The sequence below is a fragment of the Moschus berezovskii genome, chromosome 14 (genome assembly GCF_049115385.1).
Source record: "Moschus berezovskii isolate FMDL1 chromosome 14, NW_MosBer_1.0, whole genome shotgun sequence".
Taxonomy (NCBI): Eukaryota; Metazoa; Chordata; class Mammalia; order Artiodactyla; family Moschidae; genus Moschus; species Moschus berezovskii.
In genome coordinates, this window is record NC_142473.1 from 40,824,209 (window position 1) to 40,852,084 (window position 27,876).

At 39.5% G+C, this 27,876-nt stretch overlaps 1 protein-coding gene across 32 annotated transcripts in view; it reads left to right on the top strand.

Annotated features, from left to right (window-relative positions):
* Positions 1-27,624, top strand: part of SOX6 (SRY-box transcription factor 6) — a 734,686-nt gene extending 707,062 nt beyond the window's left edge. For 21 of the 32 annotated variants that reach the window (XM_088843068.1, XM_055423307.2, XM_055423317.2 and 18 more), the window contains 3 exons: positions 7,400-7,633; positions 10,158-10,374; positions 20,855-27,624. In XM_088843068.1, coding sequence (XP_088699194.1) covers positions 7,400-7,633; positions 10,158-10,374; positions 20,855-21,158 — 755 coding nt within the window. In that variant the 3' untranslated portion in view covers positions 21,159-27,624. The remainder of the gene's footprint in view (positions 1-7,399; positions 7,634-10,157; positions 10,375-20,854) is intronic. The other 11 variants (XM_055423302.2, XM_088843070.1, XM_055423321.2 and 8 more) reach the window with 3 other exon arrangements.
* The last annotated feature ends 252 nt before the right edge of the window (positions 27,625-27,876 follow it).

Consider the following 27,876-nt stretch of genomic DNA (forward strand, 5'->3'; position numbering starts at 1 on the left):
CTCTGTCCATCGAATTCTCTAGGCAAGAATACTGGAGTGGGTAGCCATTCTCTTCTCCAGGGGATCTTCCTGACCCAGAGATCAAACTCGAGTCTCCCACATTGCAGACAGATTCTTTACTGTCTGAGCCACCACACTTATACCTGCTGGTAAATTCTCACTCTTCCTTTAAGATACTACTTAAGCAGTACTTGCTCTCTGCAGCTTACATATTATTCACCTCTGTCCACTCCAACAACATTAATAGCCTCTATTCTATGCTTTCATAGTATTTTGAAATTACCCATGTTAGCACTTACAATTTTTGTAATTTTCTATTTCTGCATCTGTTTCCCTCACTGGAGTAGATCCCTTTAAAACAAGGCACATGTATTTATCTTTGTATCTTCTGTCACAATGCTGGGTACATCTGAAACTTGTCAGAAGTGTTTGCTGAATTAATGCATACATAAATGATTCCTAAGCACATTATAGAATTTGCCAGAGTTCCTCCTTAGGGAGGACTTTATATATGCACAAATCCACACCAAACGCTTACTCATTCACTCACATAACCCTTGGAATTTACCCAGGAAGGGGGCCTCTTTAGGATTAGTTCAGGACCATTGCCATAGGCTATGATGGTTAAACTAGCCTTCTTTCCAACCCACCTGGAAAAACTCAACTTTCTGTATTCTTTTTAAATCGTTTAAATCACAGATCCCTAAGGAAGTTTTTACCGTGGCAATTTCTGCTTTTTTCCCCATTGACTATCTTTTTGCATCTAACTGAAAGTTTGGCTTTATACAGGCTGATATGGGAGACAAGAATGAATTAACCAGTCTGAGCCCCTTCAGGGAAATGGAGAGAACAGGAATTCCTGGAGTAAATGGAACCAATGCTTTTCCTTGTTGCCTAGTGTGATACTGTTGGCCTCCTATTATTTAGGAATGGTGTTGCTTGTAATTAAAGACTCTTAGGTCAGCTGGAAAGCAGTAGTCTCCAAGTACATAGCTGTAGGTCTAGACATCTTCCAACTGCTTTTCATGAGAAGATGTATTATGAATATTGAACTCACAAATGATCCCTCTGCTATTAAAAGTAAAATCTCTGCCTCTTAGAATTATGAGCTATTCCCTAGGATAACTCTGGATTCTGACACAGAGCATTGGCTATTTTAGAATGAAATGCCTCCCCCACCCCTTTTTTAACTTGATGTTATTTTTTAAAATAAATGAGCAGTATGAAGTCACATTTGATATGTAGATTCTAAAGTTAATTATAGCAGAGAGTCAATTTTAGGCTTCAAATTTTCAGACTAACAGCACACCTTTTAAAAATAATACTATATAGTATTATATAGAATGTTCCTTATCTGTTTAAAAAAGCTTTCTTAATATACAGTCTCTATTTTTAAATTTCTGAGTTTATATGCATGTATGCAGTCATATGTGTTTTTATTACTACAACAATAATTCCCTTACCAGTTTGTTTCATGAAGCAGCTTAGAGAAGTTATGACCCTTTTATATTTTCTTAAAATTCTGACTCTGATCGTATATCATATATCAGATCCAATTTAAAAGTAGTTTCAAACCTTGGTCTCTCTAGATAAGTCTCCTCTCTTCCCAAACCTTGGTTTATTAATACACCACTTCTAGTTTTAACTTGAAATATCCCATTCATTTTTCAGTTGACTCCAAGCACTTGAGAGAGAGAAAAGGAGACAAGAAAAAAGAGATGTATATACACCCTGACGTTTCCTATTTTCCCTTTCTTAATTCACATTTCTATACTATGTGCTGTGTTTAAATTTCTCATTATCTGGGAGCATTTCTTGTGAGACTAGAGATCTTCTGTGTAATTCGGTGTCTGTCAGTGTCGTGTAAATATGTATTATGGGAGGACAGACAAGGTCACTGTAGGACAGTTGGTGGGGTGAGGCGTGAACTCTTTTCCTTGGAGAAGGTAGAATTTAGTGAGGTAAAAGTGAGTGGGAAGGATATACTAAGACTGCGATATGGAACGAGAGGGAGAGAGACTGAGCGTAGGTATGAACCTATTTGGGAGAATCAATTGATATGTGGTAGAGGGGGCACTAGAGGTAAAGAACCCACCTGCCAATGCAGGAGACAAAAAAGGTGCAGTTAGATCCCTGGGTCGGGAAGATCCTCCAGAGGAGGGCATGGCGACCCACTCCAGTATTCTTTCCTAGAGAACCCTGTGGACAGAGGAGCCTGGTGGGCTACAGCCAATAGGGTCGCAAAGAGTCAGACATGACTGAAGTGACTTGGCATACACATACAGAAGATCTACTGAAGCCAGAGTCTAAAAATCTACCATGATCAGTCTGTAGGAGATTAAAACTTCCCATTTACAATGAAATACATCTTGTAAGTAAGTAAAGAAATGGAAGCTGGCTATTTGGTGTTGCTAGAGGTGAAGAAAAGCTATGGCAGTAAAAGCAGACCTCGAATGTTAATCACCTGTAGTGTAGTAGTTAACTTAGAATAATATTGAAATGTTTTTGTATCTGACATTCCCCACAAGCCTGTCTCCTGTGTGTGCATGCAAGTACATAAATTGCTGAATTCATGTCAGTTGTAAAGTAATGGCACTGAGGGCATCATAAATTACCATGGTGATCCTCAGGAGAAGACACTGTCGTATCTGAATGAGTGTTTCACTTCCAGAGTAATGTATGCCTTCATCTGGCCCAGCAGTCAGCATATTGCCCTGCGTTGATGGATATTGTCAGCTGGAAGCTACACTACATTTCACTGCACAATAAACATGGCTGTCAAACCCATATAAAGTGAAATCAATTTATCCTGTATGGTCAGTGCATTTTAAATGAAATTAATGTACTGTGGGTATGGTGGCAAAAAGGTAGCATATTAGTTATGCATCTTGGGATTTGAGACTTTTCATGTAAGGGATCATTCTGTCTCATAGGCCTCAAAGATGTATATAAAATGTGTTATTTTGCATGGTCTTCAGAAAGGGGCCCCTCTCCCCTTCTTCATGTTTAGAAAAGAATTGATAATATTAGCCAGTTCAGCCCTTTTATCCTGTCTTTTGTTTGCAATGAATGATGACCATATTTGCCAAATAATAGTCTACTTTAATGTTCTAATTTATTACTAGCTGTGACACAAACAAATTTCTACTTAATCAGGTAGCTGGAAATACAGTAGAAGGGCAAAGATGAATTAGATCATACTTTACCTGTGTAATCACTCCACTGAGCTGAAAGGATTTGCTTTTTCTAAAATGTAGAGATGTAGATTTTAATGTATATTTTGCTTCTAAACTTTTAGGAGTAGGCTTTCCTGTTTATGCAGTAGAATACCTGGCTAAGCCCCTCAGTCCAACTTTACATTTAACTATAGGAGTTCTCAGTCTATAGGGAGATACTTAGAGGTTGCCACATGTAAAGCATGTACATCAGTGTGTCATGCTGGCAGGGGGTATGAAAACAAGCAAGAGTTATGTAGATTCATTAATTCACTCATTCATTAATTGAATATATTTCACTAACTTTGAAACTTCATATGCAATGTGCATTATTGGAAACTAGAGATACAGCCATGAAGGAGAGCCAGTTCCCACTATATCCTCAAAGGACTTTTAATCTAGTGTGATATTATGATCACTAGGCAACCCACTCCAGTATTCTTGCCTGGAGAATCCCAGGGATGGTGGAGCCTGTTCGGCTGCCGTCTATGGGGTCGCACAGAGTTGGACACATCTGAAGTGACTTAGCAGCAGGCTTCCCAGGTGGCTCTAGTGGTGAAGAACCAACCTGCCAATACAGGAGACACAGGATACATAGGTTTGATCCCTGGGCCTGGAAGATCCACTAGAGAAGGGCATGGCAACCTACTCCCATATTCTTGCCTTGAGAATCCTTTGGACAGAGGAGCCTAGTGGCCTACAGTCCATAGGGTTGTAAACAGTCAGACATAACTGAAGCGACTTAGCACTCACTATGGTGATGTCTTTGGAAACCATGAAATATCAAGAATTTAGAAACAGTTTCATAGGGATGTGTGGCTCAGCTGGTAAAGAGTCTGCCTGCAGTGCGGGAGACCTGGGTTCAATCCCTAGGTTGGGAAGATCCCCTGGAGAAGAGAAAGGCTGCCTACTGCAGTATTCTGGCCTGGAGAATTCCATGGACTATAGAGTGCATGGGATCGCAAAGAGTTGGACACAACTGAGCAACTTTCACTTTCATAGGGATGTTAAAGAATTATCCTCATGCAGCAGAAAAATATATCAGGACCCTTGAAATGACTACCTTTTAGTCTACTACTTTTGTATATGAGTTGAAAACTGAACAATTTGTCCTTGGAATTCAGGCAAGAAAACTGGAGTGGGTAGTCATTCACTTCTCCAGGGAATCTTCCTGATGCAAGGACTGGACCCAGGTCTCCCGCATTGCAGGCGGATTCTTTATCGTCTGAGCCTCCAAGGAAGCCAAATAAGTAGTAGCTGTGGTTATTCAGTCGCACAGTCATTTCCAACTCTTTGTGACCCCATGAACTGCAGCATGCCAGGCTTTCTTGTCCTTCACCATCTCTGGGACTTGCTCAAACTCGTGTCCTTTGAGTGGGTGATGCCATCCAACCATCTCATCCTCTGTCATCCCCTTCTCCTGCCTTCAATTTTTCCCAGCATCAGTGTCTTTTCTAATGAGTCAGCTCTTCACATCAGGTGGCCAAAGTATTGGAGTTTTATTTTCAGCATCAGTCTTTCCAATGAATGTTCAGGACTGATTTACTGTAGGGTTGACTAGTTTGATCCCCCTGCAGTCCAAGGGACTCTCAAGAGTCTTCTCCAACACCACAGCTCAAAAGCATCAATTCTTCAGTGTTCAGCCTTCTTTATGGTCCAACTCTCACATTTATGCATGACTACTGGAAAAACAGTAACTTTGACTAGATGGACCTTTTTCGGCAAAGTAATGTCTCTGCTTTTTAATACTCTGTCTAGGTTTTTCATAGCTTTTCTTCCAAGGAACAAGTATCTTTTAATTTCATGGCTGCAGTCACTATCTGCAGTGATTTTGGAGCCCAGGAAAATAAAAAGTCTGTCACTGTTTCCATTGTTTCTTCATCTATTTGCCATGGAATGTTGGGACCAGATGCCATGATCTTTGTTTTTTGAATGCTGAGTTTTAAGCCAATTTTTTCACTATCCTCTTCCACCTTCATTAAGAGGTTCTTTAGCTCCTCTTTGCTTTCTGCCATAAGGGTGGTCTCATCTGCATATCTGAGGTTGTTTATATTTCTCCTAGCAATCTTGATTCCAGCTTGTGCTTCATCCAGTCTGACATTTCACATGATGTACTCTGCATATAAATTTAGTAAGCATGGTGACAATATATAGCCTTGATGAATTCCTTTCCCAATTTGGAACCAGTCTGTTCCATGTCCAATTCTAACTGTTGCTTCTTGACCTGCATACAGATTGTGCTGGAGGCAGGTGAGGTGATCTGGTATTCCCATCTCTTTAAGAATTTTCCACAGTTTGTTGTGATCACACAATCAAAGGCCTTGGCATACTCAGTAAAACACAAGTAGATGTTTTTCTGGAATTCTGTTGCTTTTTCTATGATCCAACAGATGTCGGCAATTTGATCTCTGGTTCCTCTGCCTTTTCTAAATCCAGCTTGTATATCTGGAGGTTCTGATACTGGTGAAGCCTGGTTTGGAGAATTTTGAGCATTACTTTGCTGTGAAATGAGTGTGATTCTTTATTGTCTGAGCCTCCAGGGAAGCCCAATAAGTAGTTATTGAGTATCTATTGTATGGAAAATGCTGGGGATACAAAAATGAGTACAACATAAACACTAACTTTAGGGGTCTCATAAACCTGGGGATAGAATGGAAATAATTAGAGATATCACAAAAAAAAAAAAAGGAAAGAAAGAAAAGAAATTTCTTTGGCACAGAAAAAAAAAAAAAAACATTAAAAAAAAAGAGGAATGAATGCAGCTTGGGAGGCATCATTGCAGATGCTCTTCCTTTGGCCCGAATTACCCTACCCGTCTGTCTTTACTGGGCAGTAAAGACTACCCTATTCACGTGCAAATTCTTATTTGTCTTCAAAGATTCAGATTAGATGTCACCTTTAATAGGAGGCATTAGTTGACTGGCCCCTTTGCTGGTGCCCTCTTGATGTCCTGTTTACTTCAATATTAGAGCACTTACCATATATTCCATTATGACTGTCTGTTTGGGGTCTGTCTCCTCCCCAAACAGTGAGCTGCTTTAAAATCAAGTGCTGTTTTATTCACTGTTGTATACCTAGCACTTGGCATAAAGCCAAACTCATAGTAATTGCTCAGTTAATAGTTTAAATAGAATCGTTTAATTAATTCAGGAAACACACCACATTTAAATAGGCCTTAAAGGATGAGTGGGATTTAGCTTGAAGAAGTAAGAGAAGGAGCTTCCAGCCAGTGAGGGGAGCACTGGCCAAAGTACAGTGTTGTGAAAGAGAATTCTTTTGGGGTAAGAGATAGTTTGAAATGGCTGCGATGTTAACACATGAGGCTAAAATCATAGGTAAGAGCCTACTTTTGAAGGGGGAAATCACTGCAGGAAAGGTTGTATGCATGCTAAGTCACTTCAGTTGTGTCCGACTCTGAGACCCTATGGACTGTAGCCCACCAGGCTCTTCTGTCCATGGGATTTTCCAGGCAAGAATACTGGAGTGGGTTGCTATGCTGTCCTCCAGGGAATCTTCCCAATCGAGGGATTGAATCCTTGTCTTATGTCTCCTGCATTGGCAGGCAGGATCTTTATCACTAGCGCCACCTGGGAAGATGAAATAATGCTTTATTGTCAACTGGAATTGATTGTAGTAAAAATGTACTAGGTGTTTAAACAGAGAAGGCAATGGCACCCCACTCCAGTACTCTTGCCTGGAAAATCCCATGGACGGAGGAGCCTGGTAGGCTGCAGTCCATGGGGTCGCCAAGAGTCGGACATGACTGAGCGACTTCACTTTCACTTTTCACTTTCATGCATTGGAGAAGGAAATGGCAGCCCACTCTAGTGTTCTTGCCTGGAGAATTCCAGGGATGGGGGAGCCTGGTGGGCTGCCATCTATGGGGTCACACAGAGTCGGACACGACTGAAGCGACTTAGCAGCAGCAGCAGCAGGTGTTTAAAAACATGCAAAAGTAATTCTACCCAGTGTATCTTTGACACCTACCTCAGAAGAGCCTGTAGAATTGTCATCTGCAACTGTATCCTGCTTCCAAGTGTTCATTTAAAGAGAAGAGTTCATTTAAAAAGAAGCTCATTAAAAAGTTGCTAGGGAAAGCAACTGAACCAGGTGGCAAGTTGTGTTACATTATCCAGATAATAATGCTTTGCACCCGTCTCGTTCTTCCTGCCCTGACATTACAGGAAGTAAAGCAATGAATGGCTCTGCAGCTAAACTACAGCAGTATTATTGTTGGCCAACAGGAGGTGCCACTGTGGCTGAAGCACGAGTCTACAGGGATGCCCGAGGCCGGGCCAGCAGCGAGCCACACATCAAGCGACCAATGAATGCATTCATGGTTTGGGCAAAGGATGAGAGGAGGAAAATCCTTCAGGCCTTTCCTGACATGCATAACTCCAACATTAGCAAAATCTTAGGTGAGTGCAGCCACTGATGATGATTATATGTCCAATGAGTGGAAAGAAGCGTCCTAATATGCCACTTAAGGGAGACTGTGGTGTGCAGATATTAGGTGTCATTCAGCAAGCTGCCCCAGGAGACTGTCATTATCTCTTCAGTCTTCACCCCGCACCGTGGCATTTAGGTTTAGGAGTTAGTACATCCCCCAGGTGCCGGGGCAGGACTGCCTAAACACTTATTTTAGAGACAAAACTATTCATTGTATGTGTTCATAGGACAACTCTGAGAGGTCACTGCTAATTAAGAATCATAAAAACAAGCTTTATCTCCTTTCCTTAATTTAGTCTTTTAAAATCTTTCAGTTGCTATGATACCCTGGAAACACTCATAGAGTTTTCTGCTTTAGTGTTCTTGGGTTCATATGTCCTTCTGAAAGAACTCACCAAGGACTAAGGGTGAGCCCCCAAATAGTGTGAAATTTATGGAGTGTAGAACAGTGCCTCTAATGATAACTTTAAAACTTGTAAAATAAAACTACATTTACTTTAATAAGATATGACTAGTTCAAGTTTCATAGCAGTGAGTTGAACACACAGACCACAGGGCAGAGGCCCATTCTGTGGTAACTTGCCAGAGTGATTCTCCTGTTTCTCTGGATTAAACTCAATCCTTTTTCTATTAGTGTAAAGCTTGCCTCGTGCAGATTATACAGTGTGGAATTATTGCGCTCAACATATTGGACGTATTTTATTCAACATGCAGCATTGCAGTCAACATGTTTCCTCTTTAAAAAGAAAAAACACAGAAGGCACTGTTCTATTTAAGCTGTCATGATGTGACAAAATCTCAAAGGGAGCTGTTTAAGAAGCTGAAAAACATTAGAGACTTAAACTGTGGTTTTCTTTTTTTAAATGTTTTGTTCAAAAGTAATAAATATTTAACCTGAGTAAACATCAGTGATATGGACATACACAAATACACATGTTTTGTCACTGTATAAATAATTTAACGTCATTCTGAGACATTTGAGGCAGTGACCCCTATGAAAATTTAGAACATACATAAGATCAAATAATGTCAAAATGTTAAAATAGTTTTTCCTTTTTCTTTCTGATGTTTTAATATCAAGGTAGATACTAAAAATCATTACGATTAAGTGGAGTTTTATTTTTAGACTTTCAGAGATATATATCGGGGCATCATTTTATGAATTTAAAGACCTTTCAAACCATGATGGAAATATTAAATTTTTTCTAATTAGTAGATATTCCAAAGAAAATTATTATTTTTCTGTCCCTAAATTTTGATATCTAACTTTGAATTTTTCTCTTTTTTGGCCGTTTTATTAGCAGTATGAGTAAGCTCCCCAATGGGCACAGAACCTCTCTGTTTCCATGTTGGCAGCCGTGGGGAATCTATATTATTGATGTGCATTCTGTGAAAAAAAATTAAAAGTATAGTAAGTGTATTCATTAAAGTGTAAACTTTTAAGCACAAGCATTTTTAAGAGCACCAAAAATCCTCCATTAACTGGGGCTTTAAGCTGCTGGGAGCCAGCCGAACACAGAGAACCTTGTCTGTGTAGACTTTCTACACAACTTTTGCACAACAATCGGGAAAACAGGGATGGATGTGCTATTAAAATAGACCAGGATATTGCTGGCTACAGAGAATATTTGTACAACTTTTCCATTTGTTTATATATGAAAAATCTCCACCGAAGAACAGCTAGCATCCAGTCAGCACAGCTGTTACCGCTTTATTCACTAGCGACACACAAAAATGCAATTTGATACACGTAAAAAAACACATCCCTTCTTCGTCAAGTGTTTAGATAATTCTTTATAAACAATATTAGAGAAGTGAATACTTTTCCTTCTTCCTGTATAAACCGTATTAAAAATTTCTTACTTTTATTGGTATGGCTTTGAATGAATTGTTTAGAGTACTTGAAAATGGTATATATAATTCCAACTGTACCTTCCGGTTCTAAAGTTATAACTTCTTAAGTAGAGTTTAGGCTTTTAATTACCTCAGGCCAGGGGAGACAGTGTGCACCTTAGGTTTTTATATATGTAGAATATCAACATTTGCTAACATCCTATCAAAGGATAGCTTCGCCAAAGGTGCTTGGAGTGTTAGAGTTGTTTGAATTACTGGAACCTAGAGAGTTGTTCCTGAGTATTTTGTCATACTCCAAAGTATACTTAGGAAATTCAGGTTTTTAACCCTATGCAGATGGGTGGGGAAATGACCTTGGTGTAGGAGATGATCTTTAAGCAGCAAAGACATGTTTTAAAACAATATACTTATTGTGGCATCAGGCTTTAAATTATTGAGAAAAATAATGTAATAAATGTGTCACATCCAAATTATTCTTTGCTCTATCATCTAAAATACTAGTTGTGAGGCTGGATGACATGTGGTAATAGGAGATACTCAGAGCCCAGGTGGGTGAAGTGGTGGAAAAGTATACCCAGTATTTACCAAGAGTAGGTTGCCTTGACCACTTGGGTACTTAAAGGCTATGTTTGTGTCTAGGGTCTCGTTGGAAATCCATGTCCAACCAAGAAAAGCAACCTTATTATGAGGAGCAGGCCCGGCTAAGCAAGATCCACTTAGAGAAGTACCCGAACTATAAATACAAACCTCGACCGAAACGCACCTGCATTGTTGATGGCAAGAAGCTCCGGATTGGGGAATACAAGCAACTGATGAGGTCTCGGAGACAGGAGATGAGGCAGTTCTTTACTGTGGGGTAAGTGTTCCCTGTATTCAGCCACCTGGGCTTTCCTTTCCCAGTAAGAAACCACAGCATGGCTACCGTCATTGTGTTTGGGAAGATTAGAGAAAGGAGGAGGTTGTGACAGACGGGGCCTATCAGAACTACACAGCCTTGCAGCATGCTCCTGCTCAAATCAAAATAAATGCAACAGATTGCTCTCAACTGATCACCCCTTTCACTGTCCTTCAAACTCATCTAAGATATTCAGTGCCCACACACAAAGTTTCTGGTAGTTTATTTAAGTAGACACAGAGAGAGAGAGAGAGAACCTAACCTTAAGAAATCCCCAGAAGCTTTCCAGCTTCTCTGGGTGGTGCTTCTGAGTCTAATCACAATAGTCTGCTTTTGTTGTGGGATCTACCACAAGATAATTGGCCTTGACATTGGTTAGAGGACCTCATTTTTGGCATAAGATCCAGAACTCCTGTTGCAGTAAATTATTCTGTGGTAGAAGCAGTAACAGTGTGGATTTTTCTTGCTTAAATCAGAAACTAGACATGTTTTTGATATCTTCAAGTCTGATTTCATGTCATTTTGTTTAAAAATTAGGTAATAGATTTCTGGTATAAATTTCGACTTGGCTGACTGGCTGTCTGCATTCAAAAGAGGCCTCTTGTAACCACAGTCGTCAGAATTAAGTGGGGATGCAGATGCCTATATGTTCCAGCACACTCAGACCTAGAAGCCCAGGGGGGTGGCAAACCAGAGGACTGTTCTGGAGGCCCCGGCCTGAGGCAGCTGGAATCGGACTGGAGAGACACTTAGGAAGGGCTTGAGAGAGAGAAGTGGAAGAAGTAAAGAGGAGCTTGAGTTCATTGCTGACTGGAAGGGGAACTGAGGAGCTGTGCTATGTCAGGAAAATAAGCTTCACTTGAGGTGAAGAAAAGAGATACCTTAAAGGAGGAGTAAACAGCCTTTTATTTTTAAGGATGTTAAAAAAAAAATAACCTCATGGAACAAAAGGTTGGTTTCAGAAGCGTGTGTTTAAAAACAGAAAACTAATTTGGAAAGGTAAATAGAATACACACACACAAAAGGCCAATGACAGCAGTCTGGGTCACTATACACTACACTAGAGTGTCCTAGGGAGGAACATGGGCTTCAGTATTTGCTTCAGACGCTGACTGTGCCATCTGCTCGGGCAAGTTATTTAACTTTTCTAAGCTTCTGTTTTCTCGTATGTGAAGTGAAATAAATAATAGTACCTATCTCAATAAAGCAATGCTTTTTAAAATGCTTTGTATAATCTTAGTATAATATCAATAATGGTGAATTCCTATTGTTATTATCCTTATTAAACGTGGATTTGCTATCACAGCAAAACTATCTTTTATATCACTTTAGACAATCAATGTCTATGCCTTCAGAATATGCCTCAGAGTCCTATGTGAGGAATGGCACAGTCTATGTATGGTAGAACATTTTTGAGGTAAAGTGAGGCTTAAATCCCTTTGCTATTTGAGGATCCCTGTATAGTAACAGATGAAGATGTGCCAAAATAGGATATCAAATCCTTCTGTGTTATAAATGTTTACATTTTAAAAAAAGCAATGCTTTTAACTCCAAAAGTACAATACAGTATAATTGGGCAATTCACATGCTAATTAGAGTATTTATGAAATATACCAAGTCACAGTACACTTTAGGAAGTATAGTTGTAGGTAACAAAATGTAAATTTAAGACTGTATAATGTCTTCTCTTAATCCTGTTAGTGTATCCCTGAAAAGGTATATAATCTCTTCTGAACAGAGAATCGAAAGTTTAAATCTGAGACATTTTCTCATTCCAATCTTTCTCTCCTGTCATGTCCCCTGTGGTGCATAGTGGGTCCCTTTTGCCACAGTCTGGAAGATTAGCAAAAGCACCATTTTAGTTTCCTGATACTTATTTGAATATATGAGTTGCAGTAATTCTATTTAGTCCCCTTTACGAAAGGCAACATTGACAATAGCTCTGGATCAAAATGCCTCAGCACATAACAATATATGTAAAATGAAACTCTAAAACAACTCAATAGCATCTACCACTTATTGAATGCCTACTGTATATGAGGTATTTTAGGTATACAAACTACATAATCCTCTAAAATAAAGAAATCGAGGCTTTAAGAGGTCTGATGGCTACTGAGGGCTTCCAGGTGGTGCTTGTGAAAGAACCTACCTGCCAGTGCAGGTAGATGTAAGAGATGAGGGTTTGATCCTTAGTTGGGAAGATCCCCTGGAGTGGAAAATGGTTCCCCACTCCAGTATCCTTGCCTGGGAGATCGCATGGACAGAGGAGCCCGGGAGGCTGAAGTCCATAGGGTCACACAGGCGGACATGACAAGCAATTTAGCACGCACTCATGGCTACTGAAAGGTGAGGTGAAGTAAAGGATTAAATCAGTCTCGGCCTCTGTCATGCCAAATGACTGGGAAACTGTCCTGACTACACTGCTTCAAAGTAGGCCTCACAGTCCTATTCTGCACAGTCATGTGTATGACCGTGCTATTTGGGGAAGAGCTCCTAGAACCTAGAGAAAATAAGGTCTTTTACTGTGGTATACAGTGGCATAAAAGAACTTTGTAATTTAGAGACTAAGGATCCTGATAGTGTAGGAGGCCCTTTGTGGAAGGCTCATTTTAAACTGAGGAATAGGGCTATGGATGTGCAAGCAATGGCCAGAATACTTTATTCTTTAATCTTCAATGCTGAGTATTTTCCTCTGCCCGATTTTAATAATAATTGCTCCATAAAGCCAGATATTATTTCTACTTAAGGATTAGTATTCTCTTTCAAGTAGTTGTATTTGATAGATTATTAACTCCCTAGGGTTCATCTTTGGAAATTGATCTTCATTAGATGTGGGGTTATATTACAAGAGGGAAAGACAAACAAGAAATTCAAAGATTTCTATTGACATCTAGAAAGAATGGGGAGGAGATCAATTTTTATAGCTGATTTTGAAAAGATGTGCATAACTTTCAAGGCAATAAAGTTACATATATGGCTCAACATTGCCATGCATTTTACTGATGATACAACTGGAAGTTCAGTGAGTTAGATTTTTTTTTACTTAGCTATTATGAAATGAATTTATCAATATATGAAATGGAGTAATGTTGTCTCTAACTTTGGATTTAACCCTTTCAAATGACAGGTTAAGTATCAGAGTTTTGTAATAATCCCAATAGGAGTACTATTAATGTTAAGATGATAATTAGGGTTCATGGAGCTACAACCTTGTCTTTTCCCAAAGAACTATGGCCAAATGAAATTTATTTCCAATTTCTTGAAGTTTTATTCAGTAATTTACCTGTGAGCTAATAGAGAATTATGCAATATTCTATTAAATATTATGAAATATTAAAATTGGAGCTACTTTTTGAGTAACAATAATAGTAAATTATTGAATAATTATGCTGAGTTAATTATACCAGCTATTGCAAACACAAAAACTTACAAGACAGGCAGTATTATCCTCACTACGATGTTGAAAAACACAATATTCAGAGATGTTAAATAATTTGTCCAAGGTCACAATGCTAGTCAATTGCAGAGCTAAGATTTAGACCAGGCTTATGTAAAACATCTTTCCTTTTCACCATTGCACATAAACTTTCAATTAGAGCCTACAAATTGTTTAGAGACTGTATAGTGTAAGTGGTTAAGAACATCAATTCTGGAGCCAGACTGTTCCGGCTGAAACGCTAGATCTGCTTCTTCCTGGCTCTAGGAACTAGTGCATTTGTTGTTGTTTAGTCATTAAGTCATGCCTGACTTGTGATCCTGTGGACTGCAGCCCACCAGGCTTCTCTGTCCATGGGATTTCCCAGGCAAGAATACTGGAGTAGGTTGACATTTCTTTCTCCAAAGTATCTTCCTAACCCAGGAACTGGACCTGTGCTTGCTTGGCAGGTGGATTCTTTATCACTGAGCCACCTGGGAAACCCATAGTGTCTTTCATTCTTCTGAACTCTCCACTTGCTCTTGGGAAACTTATTTAAACTCTGTATACCTCAGTTTCCTCATATATACAATGGGGATGACAATAATACCTACAACAGACTCTTCAGAAGACTGAATAACTTAATATATCTAAAGTGCTTGGACAATGTCTAGCATGTATTAAGTCCCAAATTAGAGCAAATATTCTTATTCTAGAGAAATGATGCTATGTGTCAGGTATATATTTCATATTGTAAAGAATTATGTTCTATTGGATTGTGGCATAAGTGATTTGAACATTTGCCATTTTGATCTTAAAGAGGTTGAATCAAGCCTATAAGATACTTATAAATTTAATTGAGTAGAATAGACTAGACATACTATTTTTAGTCTTGTCCTTCTATAGAGAAAGCTGGATTAGAATCTCTAATAGATAATATAAAAAGATGTGCAACTTATAGGTTTATCTACTAAGGAACAGACTTCATTGCCTTCATTTATAGATACTGTAAAAGTCTGAAGGATCAGCAAACAGCGGCTTTGACAGCATAAATAGTTCCATTGCATTTGGCAAAGCTAGATTATATACTCCAGGAATGTTCTTGTGATTTGGAAACCACAATGCTGGACTTTATCAGGGTCAATTCAACTTCTACTTAGGCTAGGAGGGAGGGTTCTTAGCCATCTCTACTCTTATCAGCTACATATGTATACTTTTACAAACATCTACAACTTTTGTTTTGATGTGCACATTCATTACTTGTAAAGCCCAATACTTGCCAACTATTCCTGTTTGTGAAATCTGCAGTGTTTGAATTTTGACTTTGCAATTGATCTGTAAAGGAAGGAAAAATGCTTTTCAGGAAAGTAATTTCCGATAGACAAAGCTTGAGCATGCTGGCTGGATTTTCCATTTTGTTAACTGATTAGTCAGTCAATTGGTAGGGGACTGGGCCTATCTGAAACTAGCTGTGTGCCTAACACTGTACTATAGTACATTAATTCTGTCCACAATGCGCTCTCAGAAAATGCTATAGTCAGAGAAGCCAGAGACTTACATGGATAGGTTAGCAAATAATAGTTTATTATACCTACACATGTACACATGCACACACAGAATACATTGCATGGTGCTCCATATAATGTAGAATGAAGTACTAATTTCAGTTATATAGATGAGCAGGTAAAGCTCAGAGGAAGGGAGATTACTATGCATTCAGTTCAGTTCAGTTCAGTCGCTCAGTTGTGACCGACTCTTTGTGACCCCATGAATCACAGTACACCAGGCCTCCCTGTCTATCACCAACTCCCAGAGTTCACTCAAACTCATGTCCATCGAATCGGTGATGCCATCCAGCCATCTCATTCTCTGTAGTCCTCCTGCCCCCAATCCCTCCCAGCATCAGAGTCTTTTCCAATGAGTCAACTGTTCACATGAGGTGGCCAAAGTATTGGAGTTTCAGCTTTAGCATCAATCCTTCCAATGAACACCCAGGACTGATCTCCTTTAGAATAGACTGGTTGGATCTCCTTGCAGTCCAAGGGACTCTCTTCTCCAAGACCACAGTTCAAAAGCATCCATTCTTCGGCGCTCAGCTTTCTTTACAGTCCAACTCTCACATCCATACATGACCACTGGAAAAACCATAGCCTTGAGTAGCCAGACCTTGGTTGGCAAAGTAATGCCTCTGCTTTTTAATGTTATCTAGGTTCTTCATAACTTTCCTTCCAAGGAGTAAGCGTCTTTTAATTTCATGGCTGCAATCAGCATCCGCAGTGATTTTGGAGCCCAAAAAAATAAAGTCTGACACTGTTTCCACTGTTTCCCCATCTATTTCCCATGAAGTGATGGGACCAGATGCCATGATCTTAGTTTTCTGAATGTTGAGCTTCAAGCCAACTTTTTCACTCTCCTCTTTCACTTTCATCAAGAGGCTTTTGAGTTCTCTTCACTTTCTTCCATAAGGGTGGTGTCATCTGCATATCTGAGGTTATTGATATTTCTCCCGGCAGGGCCAACTATAGTCCATTCCTGAAGAAGGGGATTTGAGGTTTGGGTCGGGTCAGCCTGGTGGAAAGTACAGGTGGTGAGTGAGTGAGTGTTTGCTCAGTCGTGTCCGACTCTTTGAGATCCCATGGACTGTAGCCCACCAGGTTCCTCAGTTCATGGGATTCTCCAGGCAAGAATACTGGAGTGGGTTGCCATTTCCTTCTCCAAAAGTACAGGTAGATATTCCTATTTTGGCGTGAAGGAAAACATGAATCTATAGAAGAAATATGAAAATGTTCAATAATAAATAAAGAGGCTATCCTAGGAATTTTTTCTGGCGTTAAAGTAAGATATGTCAGTAAAACAGTATTTTGAAAACTCTTGAAAGCTATACTCACTTAAATTTTTTAGTCTCTTTTTATGCTGATAATGACAATGAGGTATAAAAGCCAGCATAACAGTCAGCTTATGATTTTGTATCTTCAGAATCAATGGTAACCCAGAAGGGGCCTCTGTAGTCATTGTGGGAGTCCTTTCTAAGTTCAGCTTGAACTCTTCTAGGGCTAGAGAGCTCACCACTTTCCAAGGGAGCTAGTTTCCTTATGGAACATCTTCTAATGCTGGAAAGTTCTTTCTTCTTAACTAGGGCATACTCTGCTACTCTGTAAATTGGTTCTGATCCTCTTCTTTGGTCCATTCTAGAACAAATCTCTTCCTTTTGTGTGAAGAAAATCATTCAAGCATTTACAGATAGTTATATTCACATTCCTTCTCCACTACCCTCTCTCCCATATATCCAAGAGCATTACATCTTTTCTTCTCTAGAATGGGCTACCCAGCCTTTCATTTGTTTTCCCTTTGTTCATTCATTTCATGTATTCAATAGATTTTTGTTGAATGGTTCCTATGTTTCAGGCTCTGCCTAAACAGTGAAACATCCTCAGACTATATCAGTGAAACATCCTATCTTCATGAAGCTTGCATTCTAGTGGGGGACATTGGACATTTAATGAGTGAAAGAATGAATAAATAAATATCAAATAGTAGTAAGTGCCTTAGAACAAAGTAAATGAGGGAAAGGGGTAGGGAGTTTTAGAGGATGGAGTGCAATTTTAAAATGAGTGGTTATAGATACCTCACTGAGAAGATAAACTTAGGCACAGATCTGAGGAGGTAAGGGAGCCGGCCATGCAGATATCTGGGAGAGCGAGGCAGAGCAAACAGCAACTGCAAAGATCTTGAAGTCAGACTGAACCTGGCTCATTCAAAAATAACGGGGTCAGAGCAATAGGAGCATAATGAGTAGGTGGGATGAGTCCTGGGGGTCAGAGGTAGTAGGGAGCCAAATTCTGAAAGGACTTGTTGGCCATTGTGAAGACTTTGAATTTGATTCTGGGTAAGATGGATAGACATTGAAGAGTTATAAACAAAAGAATATTGTGATATGACTTAGGTTTTAAAAAGATGACTCTATCTACTGGGTTGACATATTGTCAAAAGGGAATGTGCCCTGAACTAAGGAGGCAGACTCTTACAATTAAACAAATTCAAGTTGACAGTGGCAAAAGTGGAGGGATTCTGAATATATTCCTGAGAGCAAACCAATAGGAGTTGCTGATGGATTGGACATAGGGATATAAGATTTGCCCCTGCAGTCAGAAGATGAAGTGCTCATTAACCAAGATCTGAAAGGCTATGAGAGGAGCAGGTATATGGGAGAATGATCAGCAGTTCAGTATTGCACCTTTAAGGTTGAGACGGTATTTTTAACATACAAATCAGATAAGAAGTTTTATATGCATTTCCATCTTCAAGGAATGAAGGGGAATTGACCAGACAGGAAGTCGATGGGGGTTGTAGGCAGTGGGTGACGCCATCTACTATCCCTCTACCATCTAGCAGTAGGCTTTTGAATATCTCCTGTCTCACTTCAGAAAGTAAGTTGTTCAGATGTTTTGTTTGTTTGTTCTCAGTGTTCTATTACCAAGTTGATGTCCAAATACTGTTAAATATGTGCAACTCAGTGTAGAAGAGTTGGATTCTGATTCAGATTAAGTATTTTCCTGATAGTCTGAGCTTACCTTTCTCACCCTAATCTTGATATCTAGTAGAGAATTTGTGAAATAAGAAATAATTCAGCTCCTGGATATGGTACCTGTGTCACTTTGGACAACAAGAAAAACTCTTTGGAACTTAATTGGTTACTTCATTTGTAAAATAGGGGAAGTGATATTTCTCTCTCAGACTTATTGTGAGGATTAAAGAAGATAATGTAAAAACCTTAAGCATTATCCATATCACATAACAAGAGGTCAATTCAAATTTATTTAATAGCTATATGGATATTTTTTATTTTAAAATACTGCAAAAAAATGACCACCTATTCTTTGCAAAAAGAAAACGTCCTTCATGAAAAGAAAATGTACCATTTGATAGTTTGCATATGAAACAAATTAGTTCTATAGTTTGGTAATGGAACACTAAGAGCAAACAAATATAGATTAGCTTACCAAATTGGGAAATCTGTAAAATGGGTTAATATCGCAGTAAAAGTTTTCACTCTACACTCATTATGTGATTAAGGCAAAAATATTTTTATTGCAATTATCTAAACTCAGTAAAAAAAAAAAAAATTATGAGGCATTTATTGCCTTGGGTAGGTTAGCATAAAGTTTAATTTGTGTCAGTTTGCCCCAAACTTAGGAAGCAAGAAGTATACTGTTGTTAGAATTTGGTTCTATGAAAAGGAAGCCAGTGTTTTATCAGATGGTGCTGCACATGGATTTAGATTTCTCTGGCCTCTTCTCTGGTACAGTCAAAATATCACTGCGAGCAACATAGAAAATGGATCAATATCAGGTGCTTAGCATCAGCTGGATGCCTACAGGCTCTGCAAGCTCAGGAATTTTTATGGAATATAGTAAGCATAATGTATCTGTATACTGAATATCTTTAGAGGAAAGAATGATGGAATTCAAGTCAGGTGATCTAGCTTCAAATCTCAGCAGTGCTGGTTACTAAATATAGGATCTTAAGCAAGGTCTCATTTTCTTCATCTGAAAACTGGGCGTAGTAATACCTCATGGAGTTACAGTGTTAACTGGATGAGAGAATCTATATGAAAATATTTTATGTTAGTTAAAGGTTAAGGCATCGATATTATGCCTCATAGTGTTTGATAGAGGTTGTTAAAGATAGCACTATCAGATACCTCACAATGTGATTTTAGGCCATTTTTGTTATTTCTTCTTCTACCAGGCTGGAAAGCATACAACCCTTGAGAAATTATACTCCTTCGGAACCTTCAAAAAATAGCTGGTAACTTAGTTAATTCTTCACAAATTCAGAGTATTTTCCTCTTAGATTGAGGTGGATAGAAAGTTTCAATGTAGGGGGGGTTCAATAAGAATCATTCAAGTGATTGACTGACCTGAAGTCAAGTATCAAAAGGTGGAAGGACCTTCCAGGACTTCACTGATCCCAGCTTTTGTAAATGGATGGAAACCGAGGCTCAGAAAAGAGTTACAAAGACAGTTTGAAGTGAATTTATATTAATGTCCTTAAAGATTGAGAAACACTTGGTGAATATTGCATCTATGAATGAATATTATTTCAATCCTATTCTTTGAGCTAGGTAGTAGGTCTTTCAATATTTCAAGTTGCAATGCCTCAAGGGAAATGAGAGACAGATAGCCATGTCTCCCTCCAGAGGGAAAGACTGACCTTTGTAAAGGCTCTGGTAAGTTTATTTGAACTAGAGTGACATGATGAAGGACTGATCTGGTGTGACCAAGCCTTGGCACCCACTAGGATCTAGGATGAGGCAATGTGTGTTATTCTGTTAAGTAGCAAAGCTCTCAATGTTCTTCACTCCTGACTCCTTCAACCCTGGCTCCAGCCCAGGGCCACAGGAGTAATGACATCCAAGATGCTGCTAAGTCACTTCAGTCATGTCCGACTCTGTGTGACCCCATAGTCGGAAGCAACAAGCTTCCCTACAGGTTTAACCACAGAAATAAGTAGACATTTACATGGATACCAAATACACGCTTTACTGAATCTGACTCTGGGATGTATAGGATCTTTCCTTATCTTGATTTTTCCTTTGTACAACTCTCAAACCAAGACATAAACCTGCTTAATAGTGTCATTATAGTATGTCTCACGTTACCAGCCTATTTCTTTTCTTTTTTTTTTTTTGTAATGTTCTGGGAGATCCTAAAAAAATGATCTCACAAGTAACTTTGTGGAGTTAACTACAGTAATTGATCCAAATGCCAAGGGTTATCAAAGCTTTGCTTTCATATTGCAAAACCATCAATAAGTTGCTCCATTGTATTGCTTAACCTCAACTACATCATCAGGGAGGTTTGCAGAACTTCTCCAGGAAACACCTTTGTCCCATTTCATCATTTGCTTAGAATTTCAAACAGAGTCCCCTCTGAGAATGTGTGAGGGATGAATTCCAGTGCCACCCAGAAGAACATGTGTATAGATATTTCCCTCTGTTTTATTTTATTTTTTGAATCTATACAGGCAGCAGCCTCAGATTCCAATCACCACAGGAACAGGTGTTGTGTATCCTGGTGCTATTACTATGGCAACTACCACACCATCACCTCAGATGACATCTGACTGCTCTAGCACCTCGGCCAGCCCAGAGCCCAGCCTCCCGGTCATCCAGAGCTCTTATGGTATGAAGACAGATGGCGGAAGCCTAGCTGGAAACGAAGTGATTAATGGAGAGGATGAAATGGAAATGTATGACGACTATGAAGATGACCCCAAATCAGACTATAGCAGTGAAAATGAAGCCCCGGAAGCTGTCAGTGCCAACTGAGGAGTGTTTGTTTGCTGAATTAAAATACTCTGACATTTCACCTCCCCTCCCCCAACAAAAAAAGTTCTTAAAGAGCCCGCATGCATTTGTGGCTCCACAATTACATCAGCAGAATGGTCTTAATTGTTTCGTAAAGCGTGAGACAGATTAAGTTTTCCCTGATTTTTCATGAACTTGAGTTTTTTTGTCGTTATTGTTATTGTTGTTGTTTTTTTTTTTAATTTAGGTGAAGACATATTAAATATGAGACACCAGGACTTGAAAACTTATCTCAACCCATAGCTGTCTTACAAGTCTTATATTTTTGTCTTACTTTTTTCTTTTGGATGTTGATAAAGGTTTAAGTTACTGTTTTAGATGGGGTTAAACATTCTCACTCAGGTATGCTGTGCCGGCCTACAGGTTGTGAATGTGTTTTTATTCTGAATTATTTTAGAAAACAACTGAGAATTTCATATTGTGAAACAGAACAAGTCCATGGCGTGTGCAGCTGCATGCAGAGCATATTCAAAAGGCCTCGGAATTCCATTTTTCCATGTGTAGTTAAACTTTGAATGTGCCAAACTTTTTCATAACTTTTGAATCTTAATATTTTGAAAGTCTTAAAGGAGACACTGCAAAGTCTTAGACAATCTTTGGCATCTTAAAATAAAATAGCAAACCACACATATTTTTTTTTTCCAGAAAATGGTAAAGTACTCAGGAATCTGGAGACAAGATATTGCAAGGAATGAACAAGGTTGCCACAGTGCATGTACCCAATCGTGTTTGCCTCTTGATGTGCCATCAGTGTGACGTGGTATGACGTGCACGCACTAGAGCGATCACCACACCAGATACCGACACGGTGGTCTTCTCTGCCTGAGACCACCTCTCACTACATCCATTATCCCTTTGCCTTTAACCCTGACATTCAGTCTTAACACATTTTTCTCTTAAATAATTTATTCATTCCAGAATGTCAAGGGTCCACTTAATATTTATTTAAAAAAAAATCGTTGGTGGCATTAATTTAATAATTCTTTTTTTTCACCCTCCTTCCCCAAAGAACTTTTCAACCCTTTTCACCTCCTTCTCCTGCTAGATACAAAAGATGTACATAGTGATTTTATGTCCCCAGAACATCTGGAAGCATTTCTGAAACAAGATACTATAGTTGTTTTTGAACATCGGTATATATATGGCTGTAGAGCTGTGTATTTGGATACAGGTGTAGAGACTTACACTTCAACAGGAATGTCCCTGAGGTTCACCGTGACTTTGAATCTTTTGCCAGAATTTCCCCCTAATTCAGTTAAGCAACAAGTGGTAGGATCTGCATCGGTGGCATTTCCCCTGAATGCCATTCAGAACAAGGGTCAACAGTGGTGACTGCCAGGCAGGAGAGTCCTGCGGCCAATCCTAAAGCCCAAAGCTGCGGGCCATGTAGGAGTCCACAGGGATGCTGTCATGGGCTGGCACCTCTTCACTGAGCTGCCTGTCCCATCTGGCACATCTAGGGAGTTCTTTGCAAAATCCCCAGGATGCAAGAAGCTGCATGACAGCCTCAGAGCAAAGACAGAGGCAAATTGTCATGATACATCCAGAGAATGAAAGAAAACCATAGGGAGGGAGAAGGAGGGGAAATACATTCCCTAAATGGGATGTTCCTACTGTTAACTCTGGGGAACAGATCACTCCTGGGGCAGCAGATGAGTTCCTCTGGCTCACTCCCTCCCTCTGTGGCCATGTGGGGGTCACGCCTATGTGTGAACAAGATTAACTACCCGTGTCACACGAGGATTTTTCTGGAGATGTGCTGATGTGTTGGGAGGGCAGTGAGGCTTCCTTCCTCATCTCCTAATGACAGGGAGCTCGCCCATGCCATCTTGACCTTCCTGAATCCAGGACTGATTGCCTATGGGGGGGGCCTCACCCCGAGTAGTTCAATGGGAGAATGTCACCAAATGGGACAGTTCACCTCATGGGACAACCAGAATCTGATCACCAGGACATAGGAACGGCCCCATCAGAATTCTTGAGCCATTTTGTCACTTGGAAGAAAATAGTGTACCTTCGTATTTATTTAAGAGTGCTCACGGCCATACCTAAGAGCGATAAATAGGTCTAGCCAAGACATTACTGTCTATGTCATTAGCTAGGAGTGCTCTCTATAAGCTGATTTAGGTACTGATAGGAATGTTTGGTTCTTAATATTGATTGGGGATTGGAACTTTGTTTTTGTACATTTATTTCAAGTGAGGAGGAGGTCATTTTTCTAAAAAAAAAATAAGTATTTATTATTGTCTTACTGGTTTCTCTTGATTATATACCTCTCCTCCTCAGTTCATTCTCGCATTTTTTTCCTCTTTCTCTCTGATTCTTGCTTTTGCCCTCTCCCACTCCTTTTTGATTTTGTTGCATAGGTAGAGTGCTGTATGGCTAGCATTGTATCATATGTAATTAATTTTGCACAAAGGCAAACATTTAGAATAGTAGGTTAATTTTGTTTGTTTTTATGACCATGCCAAAATAATATTCTGGGCTGGTGGAGAACAAAGGACTGTTCTTTAGGACTGAAACTTGATTTTGCTTGTAGTTTAAAAAAAAAAAAAAAAGAAACAAAAAAAAAGAAAACAACACAAAAAACCAACAAAAAACACACACACTCACAGATGTTGTTTCGTAAGTGTTATAAGCACTGGATATAAATGGTATTTTTTATCACTTCTGACTAATGTGAAGCTGTTGTACGAAAACTACATGAACAAAAGTCATCTGTTTCGACTCGTGTGGGCTTGCCTCACAGTTGCCGGATTTGAGTCATTTTTATGTCTTGTTATTTCATTTATTTATGCAAAATACATGTGTGTATGAACACTTTGTTTTAGCTCCAGCTCTGCCTCAGTACTGGGGTTCAGTTACTCCTAGCCATGTTCTTAAAAATGAAAGGCTATTCAGGAATGATCTGATTGTAAACGTCTCTTTCATTGGGTCAAACAGTGATGCTGTATTTGAATCTAAATTCTGCACATAAGCAGTTTATTCTATTTATTAGCCAAGTTTGGCTCTAAATATCCATGGAAATTAAGAATGACAATCATAGGGATCACTTCATTTTATTTTCAGTGGGGCTTAAACAAAGTTTTTATGATTTTACCATCTCATTTTAGATTTTTCTAATTGTGTAAATATAACATAGAAATAGAATTTATTTTTGGTTCATGAATATTTAGTGAAATATAAGTTATGTATTTCCTTTTTGTTCTCTATCCATGTATGTTGGTCCAGACTAGAAGTTGACAAGTCACTGTACCTCATGGGGTAGTGAATTATCAGCCACAGTGAGAGAGCAGAGCCCCACTTGCAGCTGGAGCAGGAAAATCCTTCATTCGGGTTCTCGTACAGTTTAGAACCCACTGTCCACCGACTCAGCCTTTCACTTTTTTTCTCATAGAAAGCTGATGAATTGAACACGGTGAATTTCCAGCACAGCTGGGAGGGAGTCAATTTGCTCTGTGAATCCACATGAATCTTATAAGGTAGCTCCCGTGACCATTTAATAGCATGAAGCATGAATGCCATTATAAAGGCAAAAATCTGCCTCTGAGACTGGCCATTAATGAAAGCCTCATCATGCCAATTAGATTAAAGAACGTTAATCAACTTTTTTTTTTCATTGCTCCCTATTTCATAATATCTTCAAATCAAAGGTAAACACCTCCATTTTGTTAAAGAACTTGCAGGGTCAGGATTTTCCTTGTCACTTGGAATAGGGACACTGACAGACAATCCTGTCCTAGGACCGTATGGAATAAGAAGGAAGGAAGCAAAGAAAGAAGGAAAGGAAGAAAGAAAGAAAAGAAAGGAGCAAAGGAACGAAGAAAGAAAGAAGAAAGAGAAAGGGAAAGAGAGAAAGGGAGAGAGAAAGAAAAGGTCAGTCTGTGGACAGGAGCAGCCAGTTGAGCAGTTTCTCTGTTTCGCTGGCAGATGTGAGGTGGTATCTTTTCCAGGAAGGTACGAAAGCTTTGTTGTTTTCACCTGTATTCAGCTCACCCTTTTAGGAGCACATCAGTTCGCTCCACTTGGTATTTGATACTCCCCAACCTTGTCCTCAGGCCTGATTTGATTTGCCAGGGTCCCAACACCATCTCTCAGGCCAAGTTCTAAATTCAGGTGTGGGCTCACAGTGCTATTGAGCTTGTCAAATTCTGGCCTCCCCTGAACATTAGCCCCACTGGAGCCTGGGGTGTTTGAAAAGGGTGTGATCACTCTAGGGCTGAAATTAAAGGCTTCTTTCTTTTCCTTATGAAGCCAGGCTGCTTCTCCAGAGCACACCCTCCCGAGCAGGGGGGCACAGGCGCTAGTGAAAGCGGGGATTGTTTCGAGGAAGCCCATCTACCCCCAGTAGGAAAGCAGCCTGGTCACACCACAGCTGAGGCTGCTCCTCTTAATTCACTCATTCTGCAAAGAGGTGACCTCTACCTACTCTCGTTAAGGAAAAGAAAAAGAATCGCTTTGTAGTTTTAAACCATACAAGAAGTCCTGTACCAAGTGCCAACAACTGCAAAGAATGCAGCTAGAGGAATGTATTGAAATTATTACTGGGTCTTCCTTTTTAATGAGAATATGACAAAAAATGGTTGCTGTAGCCTTGCCTGATTTTGTATATGTTTGTCTAAGGACTGAGTTGGCACTTAAGCTCACTTCTAAAAGTATAATAATATTGTATGACCTCATTTGTCCTTTTACAAAAGCACTTGCATCATTTCCTTAAGTCATCTGTCCCCTGACATATTTTCTTCCTTAATAAACAACTTCTGTCTGTTATTCCTGCCGATTATGTTCCGTTTCTGATGCCATGTACTATTGAGCGTAATCCTCTGCTAATATCACTGAAAATACTGATATGCAAACACTTTTCCCTTTCGTCCCCACCCCATCTTTTCCTTTGGGGACAGATTTCTTTCCAAAAGCTCATGAACAAGTATTGGGAATGCTGGTGCCTTGGAGGCAGGGCTAGCGGCGGGAGGGGGCAGGGCAGAAAGGTAAAGCTTAGCGCAGATTCTCTTCCGAGTGTCGTCCATGGCAACACGAAAGCTTGAAGGCAACTCAGTGACATATCTTGCTCAGTAGTTTCTTATTCCTGAAGAACCACAAGCAGAAAGTGAGGCCTCAGTGCTGGGGCTCTTGGAGTATGGGGAATGTGCAAATATTTAACTGTTTTGTATGCTGCACATTGCAGACCTGCTCATGTGCATTCTCCGTTTGTCTTCCTTTGTCATATGTGTTTTTGCTTTTTGGAAAACGTGCAGTCTTTATTGTACCCTTCTCCAGCTTGTAGCAAATTAGAATGCTTAGCATTTATGTTCATTCATTATTGTATTTGCCATGTAAAATTTTTATTACCTTAGACGAGCTTATAAGCTGTTACTACATAACTTATCTTATTGTAACTCTTTTATTTCCCGACATTGTAATTTGTTTGTGATGTATATTGTGAGATTGTATTCTATGTTAATTTAATCAGCACAATTCACTGACATGCTGGACTGACATGCTGGCTGCTGTTTCAAAGTGTAAAGTTTGTGTAGGGCTGTTGAGACAACTGCTACTCTGTTGTCAAGGTACTGTGCTGGTTCCTCTAGCAACACTGCGGGTGTGGCCCTTGGGACGCTGAGGGCATTGAATACACCCTTGAGCAAATTTTAACTGCAGATTTTCTTTGTAGAAATTCTATGTAAAATGCAGGTACCTACTTGGCCCATGGCTGGTAACTATTTGGGCAATTAGAAAAAAAAAAAAAAACAAGAACCATAAAAACTAGTGTCTATTGCTGCTTTGAATATGTTTGAAAGTCTGAAAATGTAAATAGTTTATCAAAAAAAATCTTGTACAGTCCAGTGTAAAGTTTTTAAATGACCTTAAAAGGGTTGTCATCACATCTTTCTCACACTCTCCTCCTGATAATGGAAAAAAAGTTTGCTAAGGATTAAAGAAATGAGAAAAAAAAAACAGAATCTCTTCAGATTTCAAGGAATGAATCATTGTTCTTAGCTTTGTTGCATACACACATTTCTTGGATTTCGTTGTGCAGTATTGATGTGAGATAAAACTCAACATTGAATAACCTTTCAGTGGTACTTTTCAAAGTCTTCCCCTCCTCTGCCTCATAATTAAGGGAAAAGACAAAATTGAAAGACACACTGTCTTTATCTATCCTGGTGTATGTTGGCACCTTAGCTACTTTTTTTTTTCCTTTTTGCACAAGGTGCTTTCCTGATATGTTAAACATGCCATCTTTGGGTGATAATGTATATGCCATGGTGGGGCCTAGGCCCCTCAGGGGAGTGTCTATAAGAACTGCCTATTTATGCTCATTTACCTCAAGACTGTCCTCTCTACCCTTAATCTAGTCGCCATCACTCCATCTTTTGTACTGCTGTTGACACTTACAAATTAAAGATAAATTTTGTTTTATGACCTCCGTGTATGGCCTTGTCTGTGCCCTGCAGATTGTCCCTGCACTGAAGCCTGGTCAGTCCCAGGTTTCCTCCTCCCTCTCCCCGCCTGCTACCCCCACTGCTTGCTGCTGGAGCCTGCAGGGCTCCCTTATCCCACTTCTCTCCCACTCCCTGCTTCTGCCTTGCTGGGAGGTAAGGCTCAGGAAACCTTCAAACCCCTTAGCCTGGGAGACTTGCCTGTTTTTTTCCTTGTGGAGGCTACACTGCTGCAGCAG